The sequence below is a fragment of the Hylaeus anthracinus genome, unplaced genomic scaffold (genome assembly GCF_026225885.1).
Source record: "Hylaeus anthracinus isolate JK02 unplaced genomic scaffold, UHH_iyHylAnth1.0_haploid 11982, whole genome shotgun sequence".
In the NCBI taxonomy this organism is placed as follows: domain Eukaryota; kingdom Metazoa; phylum Arthropoda; class Insecta; order Hymenoptera; family Colletidae; genus Hylaeus; species Hylaeus anthracinus.
The window spans coordinates 14,451,487-14,460,875 of NW_026534330.1; the positions used below are offsets into that span (position 1 = coordinate 14,451,487).

Below are 9,389 nucleotides of genomic sequence, written 5' to 3' on the forward strand. Positions count from 1 at the left end.
TAGTTGTAAAAACTACATCGACACGTGTTGATATTTATCCTACCCGACTGAAATAAAAATAAAAATTGTCGCGGAACACGAGACTTACAATAAGTTCTAAATCAATAAATTTCTCTATTCATCTAACCACCGCTTAAAAAGCGAAAGATACTCACATCCTTCTTCCTCTTCACGGCTGCCGCACCTGAAACAATCGAACGAGACACTTCAACTTTGACGGACTCTCGCTCGAAGACGAAGGGGTTAAAAAGAAACTAACCGGCTGTAGAGTTTGGTAACCGTGCTCCGTTGGTGCCGGTGGGTGCTGCAGGGTTGGCAGCGGGGGTGGGCGTCCCCACGGAGGGCGGCACGGTCCGGGTTCCGAACGGAAAGTAAGGAGAATCCGGTGGGTAGGTGGCGCCCTCGACACCTCCGCCTCCGCCGCCACCCCCGCCGCCACCGCCGCCTGGCCCCCCACCGGGCCCTCCCGCCGTCGGACCGTATGCTGTTCCGCCATACGTCTGTAAAAAGACCAATTCCCATAGGTTATTCGACCACTGAAGAAATTACACTCAGAAACGGTGTTCTAACTAACAACACAGCATAGGTATTTATAACCAGTAGCGTCACTAGGTGTCGGCACCTTTGATGTTGGTGCTTTGAGAATATACTGTGCGTTCACAACATGTTGGCGAGGCAAACTCATTTTCTTTTTCACTTTGTCCCTCTCTCTTGCTACCACGCGCTACGTCGTTATTGGCTACGGCCAATAACAAAGGACGACAGCGAACATATAGAGACAGAGTGAAACAAAATAACGTTACAGCATCGGGATAGCCTCCTAATCAAAGTGCCGATTATTACAGTCCTAGAAACACTTATAAAGATAACGAAACCCCGAGAATGATTAGCCACGCCAATGCTATGAAATCAATTAATCTCACTTTGTCCGGATATGCTCACCGTCGTCTCTTGTCACCGGCCGCAGCCAATTGTTACGTTCCCGTTCTAAATTTCCTTATTTGTAGTCGGATGTGCGCACTCGGTATTCTTCACGTAGGCAGAGGAATTCGAGACCAATGCGAAGCTAGGGCGTAGTTCCTCGGAATCATGCAATGTACTTCCCCGCCACCCCTTGGCCTATGATTTTTGAGTATAAAAAGAGTGACAACGAAGGCATATCGGGTCTAGTCAAAGTCTAGAAAGGGTTCTGTACACGTCTGTGCGTGCTTTTACGTATTGCATACATGAGGAAACTTAGTGAGAACGGGTTCAAGCCCCTTTCGAGCAAATCTTAACCATACAGTACGTAGTCTACTGTTAGGCATTATCTTATCGTTGTAGTCGTTCCCCGTTTGCTCGCGTTCGTGAAGACTGAGAAGGATTAGATTCTTGCTTCGCGGAATCGAAACTATACTTTTTAACACAGTTTATATTTGTAACAATTTAGATTATCATTAGTACGCCGCGACAATTACTTATAACAATTGTAAGTCCCGGTGGATATCAGAATATGTGTATAATCATTCTTAATTAGTGTTGATCAATTATAATACCCAGTCCAGTACCCACTAAGGTGTACCTTTGCCGCTCGAGGTACACCAAAAACTGTTACGCGGCTTAATACTAACATTTCCTGCGGCTTCCCACGTTAGCCATACGTGCGTTCGTCCGCATATCACCTTCCTGAGACTCCCTACGTTAGCCATACGTGGCTTCGTCCTCGATAACCAACCTCATGGAGCTCCCTACGTTAGCCATACGTAGGTTCGTCTCCGCGACTACTTCCTCAAGGCACTCAGTGTTACATAACAACACTGGCCAAGCCATTAACAAAACCATATTCCAATAGAAAAGCCCTGGCTACGCAGCCGCCCTCTTCAGGAGAGGTCAGGAGAGTGTCAGGAAAGGTGGAACAGAGTGAAAACCGTGTTCTTGGCTTGCCAACTTGTGAACGCAACGTAGAAATGGAGGAGGAATTGCTTTGTTCTGTATAGACCGAAAGTGTGTCCAAAGTCTGTGCGAGAGAGAAAAGTATAAAGTGATATTCGTCCTCTCTGCGCATAGTTTGCAGAAATTAAATTAAAATTAATAGTCTTCCGATAAGCTCATGTGGAACCCATCTGCCTTCCTTTTCAATCTTTCCCATGGCATGTAAGCGCACAGAAATGCTACTCCTCAGCAAGCTCCTTTTCAGTTTGAGCATAGTTTATATGTAGTAATTATTGCAATTCATCAGTAACAACTTTTTGAGGATGCACAGCACGCGGTTCATCTTGAAAACTGAAATTTCCTTGTCGAAACTTTTAATACGACCTTTTACGTATACACTAACGATCAAAACTTAGCGGACAAATTTTTAAACGGTTCAAAAACATGAAAGTTTTCAACCGATTGGAATGAAATACGTGACGAGTAGTTTTGTAGTGTCCTTTGGGCGTATGTAAAGTTACATGAGCGAGGGTTGATGCTTGCAAATTTTCAACCCCCTTCGTAAAAAAACACTTCTACGCATCGGAGGGCGATGAAATTCACTATCTTTGTTCTCGATACGTTAAGGATGAATGCCGGAAAGGTCCTGTTTCGAAAACTGCCCCCGGAGCTGAAGGGAGGGGGGGCAGAGGTAGGGGTGGTCCACCCCCAAGTGTAAGGGATGGGACGTTATCACATTGCGTGGATCACATGTCCAACAGTCCAGGGCATCGAACTGACACAGTTTTTATGTCTTTTTCCAGCGTGAATAGCAATAAAATACGAAAATGTCGATTTTTTTTTGAAAATTGCTTCCAATCAACTTCCCTTCGCATCAACCCTCGCCCATGTAACTTTACACACGCTCAGAAGACACTACAAAACTACTCCTCACGGAGTTTAATTTCAATCGGTTGAAAACTTCCATGTTTTTAAACCGTTTAAAAATTTGTCCGCTAAGTTTTGATCGTTAGTGTAGCATGACTCACAATATCTTCACCCTCTGCATCACAGATCATTTCAGTGACTTCAGCAGCATTTTTTTTTTACATGCAACGCGAAATGGAAGAAAAATCGAATATGCTATTTTGTAACTGCCACCGAGAATACTACTTATTTTTAGGGTAATATAGATGAAATGTCATTGCATGGCATCTTAAACTATTAAATGTCGATGCTTTACGAACGTAAATGGCCGGGAAATTCAAGTAAAGTTTAAAACTAGTTTCGGTTGTATGAAATGTAGAGCTCAGAATTTTGTTGTAGACCTAATAGAAAATAAGAGACCAGTTTCAGTTCTTCAAGTTTACAAAAGTAGGCAGAATGCATGGCAGAAAGTCTAGTTGCAAGAAATTTAAATGTTAATGATGAAGTGAGAAAATGAACGAAGAGATCCACTAACGCACAATTTATTCGGTTAGAATAAAGTTAATTTAAGATGTTTATCGATAAATTGAAATAATGTTAATGAGAAACTAATAAAATTAACGATAAGCGTGGAAATTGTTATTGGTCTTTTTTAAACGAATTTACAAAAGATACCTAATTTCACTAATATGATGAGCTCTACATTGCATGCACTCGGCCATAATTTTGTTAATGCTATGTCTTTTGGTAAATTGATCGACATTTAACATTACTAGGTACAACATATTTCGCACATTCATGGTACAAATTTTCAGAAATTTGTGCAAAAGGAGATGCTTCTCCGTCTATAACCTTCTCTGGACAACCTCCAAGCCTGTGAGACCCCTTCGTTTCTATAAGCTTTGCGTAAAAAGTCTAAATTAAAAACAGTTTGATGGTTGTTTCAGGAGTTTTTCACAAAGAATAAGATCCGAATTATAGATTGGCCGAGTCAATCTCCAGAATTAAATCCCATAGAATATTTATGGCAAGAGCTTCAACTAAGAATAGGAACTGTTAATTGTACCAATAAAGCTGATTCATGGACAAAAATTCAAAAAGAGTGGACAAATATTTCTCAAGATAGAATCATCAAACTTATTGAATCGATGCCTCACCGATGTGCCGCCGTGATAGCTTTACAGGGTATGGTTACTAAATATTGATGATAATGTTACATTTGTAACCATTTTCGAAAATTTTTTCTTCAGTTATCGTATTTTTTCTTCATGTTTTGTACTTGACCGGATACTTATGAAGAAGTAAAAATTGTTATTTTGTTTACTACGATATATTTGTATTTCAACTTTACACCTATTATACATAACTTAATTCCAAAATTATTTTTGGCCGGAACTTTTGCATGCAACTGTAAATTAAAAACATTTTGCTGGTATAAAGAAATTAAAGAAGTACACACTTTAATTACAAATCGAGAATAATTCAATAGTGTAAAAAGTTTTGACAGTCAGCGACACGATATACCTAGCTTTTGTATTTAAACCACAATAACATTTTTTATGATACAAATACTTTGAAAAGTATGAGGTGACCTTAAAGGGTAGTTATTAGGTATTTGGGAAATTTTATGAAGATAAATGTTGTCCTTTACAGCATGTTATTTGGTCACATAGTTTAGGAGATAATGAAAAATGAAAATAATTCACAGAGAAATTAACTATAGGTCATTCATTCATTACACAACCGAATTCGTCATTAACATTTGCATATAAAAATCTATCTCTACATTACACACAGTTAAATGCGTTCAACTGTTACGAAGTATCCAACTACATAATTCTACATATACATAAACACTACAGTAATTATTCCTATGCGAGTTAGAATAGTATTTCACCCGGGTGAAACCGCGGAACGCAGCTAGTTTTCTGTATACTTTATCATATTTTTATGAAAATTAGCAGAAATGCTATTCAATGTGTGTACTTTTAATATATCTATGAAATATTCATGTCAGACATTCACTGCCAACAGAAACAATTCGCAGATAGAATATTCTTTTCGGTTCAAAAGGCGATGTTCTCTTACAACAAAAGTGGAACACGCAGATGTTACGACGCGATAACCGAAGAAATTATATCTACAATTTATAATTAACAGATTGTTGTTTACCCGCGATTAGCCGATTGACGTTATCGAAACGCGCGTCGAATTTATGAAATGCGTAATAGGAAGACGACCTTGCACCCACATTCATCGCGCCTGTTGCTACCACATTTAATTGTCTCGTCTACATGACCTTCCTTTTATATCGATAACCGTTGATGTTGTACAGTAATCACGGTCGAGAATTGTCGAATCATGACACGAATCCTTCGGAGAAATTTCTGCTCCTTGTATGTCATTAAAATTACCGAGTAGATTACTGAAAAATTGAGCATGCCACTCATTTTGGTAATGAAACACGAATGAAAAATGGATGCAAACACATATGTTCAAAAAATAAAAGCAGAATATGTATTTTACTTATATATGATGATGAAAAATGAATGGAAAATTAATGTAAGCACATGTCTTCAAAAGTAAACATGCAGTATTACCCTGGGTCCACACTGCGCGAACACGAACCAAAAACATACCCTAAAAACATTCGCAAGGGTGTTCTTACTGTCGCTAACATGCCGGCGAACATCTACGATGTTCGTACTCCTGTGAAATTGATGTTATTTTGTGGATTCGGGTGATCCGCATCCCCTCCATGCTTGGAAATGCTCCAAAGCAAACGAACGTTTACGACCACACGCCGCCAGATACTCCAAAGGAATAATATGCGTGACCGTAGTTAATATTACTTCCTTAATATTCATTCAAGTTTTTATGCTTTTTTTGTTGTATCTTGATGAAAATATATGCAATATATTGGCGAGATTTTTCTGATAAAAATTATATCAAACACGACGCAATTCAAACAATTTTGAGTTTCGGTTATAATAAGTAACAGATTTTGTTACAGCCTATATATATTACACATACTATTCTTCAAGAAATGTTCGTTGACCTTTTTTTTAAGACAGTATGCTTGCCTATTAATTTTTTTTTTTAAATACCATTTTACGTCCCTTGTCAGCTTCGCGTCTTAAAAAAGTTAGCTATGTGAACCTGATACCCGACTTTTCAAAAATTCATTTGTTTATGGAAAATAATAGCATTTCGTTTGTATTTGATTGAACCGGTTAATAGTTTCGTTTGTACCTTCATCAATTAATAAATAAAAAAAAATAAAAAAAAATCACCCGACATTGAGATTTTTGTAATCTGTTTTTTCACTTCGTTTATACTTCACTAGTTTAAATTTTACAGCCAATTGTTGTACGCGTAAGAAAGGAGTAAATGAATTTTCAAAATTTTTTTTTATCTGTTCTTCCTCTGTGCCTGTAACTTTAATTTTGAAAACAATGCGATCTCATTCCCTTACGTTTCCACTTCAAAATGAGTTCTTCAGAAATACCCAGAATTGATGAGTGACGAACTCTCCCCTTACGCGTATAAACAATTGCTTATAAATCATAAACTATTGAGGTACAAACGAAACGAAAAGCGATACAAACGGGTACAAACGATTCTAAAGAATAGGGAAAAAACAGATTTCAAAAATCTCAATGTCGGGTGCTTGTCATTTTTTTTATTTTTTTTTATTTATTAATTCATAAAGGTACAAACGAAACTATTGATGGTACAATCAAGTACAAACGAAATGCTATTATTTTCCATAAAAAAAATGAATTTTTGAAAAGTCGGGTATCAGGTTTACATAGCTACAAAAATTACTTAGGTTATTCATAGGTCCTAATTATCGCCTGGCAAGAATTTTACAATCTATTTCCTAATTTTGAAGAGACTTTTTAATCGGTTACTGGCTCACAAAATCAAGTGTTAATATTATAAAAATATTGCATATTGTAAACGAAACTTAAAGTTGTCTGAATTGCATTGTGCTTGGTGCCATTTTTATCAGGAAAATCTCACCAATATATTGCATATACTTTCATCAAGATACAACAAAAAATATACAAACTTGGATGAGTAATAAGAAAATACTGTTATCTTCGGTCACGCATATTATCCCTTTGGAGTATGTACCTACCTGCGGGTGGTCATAAAGATCAGCCCCATAGTTGGAAAGAATAGCTATGCCCAAGCTCCGAGGGTTTGAAAAGTGACAAGAACGAGGAAAAAGGTGATGTTCTTCCCGAACGTGTTCGCCGGATCCACCACCTCGTGGATCGCTGAATTTGGTTCGCGAACACAGTTTTCGCCTAACCCAGCGGGGCTACTTTTACGACTTTACGCCTATTAGGAGGGTCATTTGTTAGCGAACTCTGCTATTTCCCGTCCACACTACGGCGAAAACCAGTGAATAACAGGGTTAGCTATCATGTTCACGAACGATGTACGCGAACCAGTGTTCGCGCAGTGTGGATCCAGGGTTAGTCTAAGAGCTGGCTACGAAAATCAGGAATGATAAGATGCAGCGAAAATTTGTATCTAAAAACACTCCTTACTAGATAACAAAGACAATAGCGCTGCAGCCAGAAGTTGCTCCCGGGGCTGGAAGTGTGGGCGAGCGGTCAAACATGTTAATTTTTAATCAAAATGAAATCTTGGAGTGTAGTCCTGAAATTTTGTGTAGTTATAGTTTTTAACTGTAGAAATCGCATAAAGCTATTGTCAGAAGTCTAGGTCGGGGTTTAAATGTTGCCAGAAGTTGATAAAGTTGTAAACAAATTGTTTAAATTTAAATAATAAGGTGCAGTTCTGGCAATGTGTTTTTCTTATTATTTATACTATTAGTTAACTACATATGCAATGACAGAAGGCTAAGGTGCGGGAAATGCATACAAAAAAGAACAATAAAAATTATTGAATCGAAAAGTAAATAAATTATGCGATAAATAAAATCGAATCGATTTCATTTGTATTGTTCTTTTTTTCGACCATTGTTTAATCGGGCAACGACCTGCCTATGTCCGGTTCAAGAATGTCTAAATTCAGCGACACGTATCGACGCGTGGACTGCAAGCTAGCAGTACTTGCGGCTAGCAGCACGACCACATAAGTATAAAATTATATATAAAGTGATAGCACATTGTAAATCAGCAGTACATTGAATAAAGTCATTGACAAGTGCACATACGATCCTTCGATTTATCTTCGAACACCGGTGAATACTAATTCTTTAAACGCTGCAAAACCCACGGTATCTCAAATTTCTTACAAAAACGCCTGAGAGCATAGTAATAGTTTCTTTGCATGTGGTAGTGAAAAATGGATGAAAAATGAATTCAAACACATATATGTATTTAAAAATAAAAGTGGAATATATGTTTTATTTATATATGATAGTTGAAAATGGTAATGAAAAGTGAATACAAAATTAATACATACATATATAATATATTCAAACATAAAAATGCAATATATATTTTATTCACATATTTTAAGAGATTATTCGTAAAATAAACTTTATAATATTAGTCTTGCCGATAATATTTTTCAAAATGTACCCTGTATAGGTGGGATATTGGTATTATTGGAGAAAAACTCCTTCGTATAAACAAATTCTATTATATTATGAATAAAAATATATAATGTTCCATTTAAAAAAATTAATTTGCTTGTTAAAATTCTTCCACTACTTCATTTACAAAAAAAATTCCAGAGATCACCAAAGTTGTATCTTTGTACCAAATAACTTTTGTATTATCAATTTTTTGATAGCTTCATATCTTGTATACCATTCTCTTTAGACGTCTCTATTGTCTCTAACCTTAGTTCATTTTTAAATATTTATACTTTGAGAAAATCTCAACAAGAAAAATAAGTTCTTCGAAAGTCCTGTAGTAGAATACCTTTATCTATACCAGAAAACTGTATTTAATTTAGATTTATCCATACCAGCACAGTTTTTAATTTAGGCTTTTTATGTAGAGTTTATAGAAAAGAAGTGGAATCACAATGGAGGTTGTCCGGAGAAGGTTATAGAAATCTTTCTCTTTGGCGATGTTATCCAAAATGTGCATGCATAGCTAACGCTTAGTAAGGTTTCTAGGAAGAAGCAGAGATAGTAGATTTTTCGACGGCGTCGGTGAGCAATATCTAATCGGCAGTCGTTAAACCATAACTGATAAGAAGTATTGATTTGGGTGGGTGATTTATTGGACTGACCTCCTATACGTTTCATCGCTTTGGTTTCTTCCTTGTCGCGTGTCTTCCGACACTTTCGAATACATATAAAATCACATTTACAAGCGAATCGTCTAAGAATCTTATCACCTCAAATCGATCACTTACCACAAAGATTTATTTCTCTACCAGCTGCGTCTCGCGGTTTCGTCCACGTGGAATATTATTCTTATTCACGTAGGTGCCATAACTACTGTAGTGTGTATGTAAGTATGTAGTTGGGTACTTCGTAATAGTTGAACACATTTAACTGGGTGTAATGTAGAGATAGATTTTCATGTGTACAGTGGGTGTAGAAAGTATTCGTACATCAATTAATTTCCCAAAAC

At 37.0% G+C, this 9,389-nt stretch overlaps 1 protein-coding gene across 7 annotated transcripts in view; it reads right to left on the minus strand.

Annotated features, from left to right (window-relative positions):
- The window catches only part of LOC128886388 (transcription factor 12), a 526,407-nt gene that overhangs the window by 390,067 nt on the left and 126,951 nt on the right, over nt 1–9,389 (minus strand). For all 7 annotated transcript variants that reach the window (XM_054141239.1, XM_054141241.1, XM_054141235.1 and 4 more), the window contains exons 3-4: nt 260–500; nt 156–184 (exon numbers count right to left, since the gene is read on the minus strand). In XM_054141239.1, coding sequence (XP_053997214.1) covers nt 156–184; nt 260–500 — 270 coding nt within the window. The remainder of the gene's footprint in view (nt 1–155; nt 185–259; nt 501–9,389) is intronic.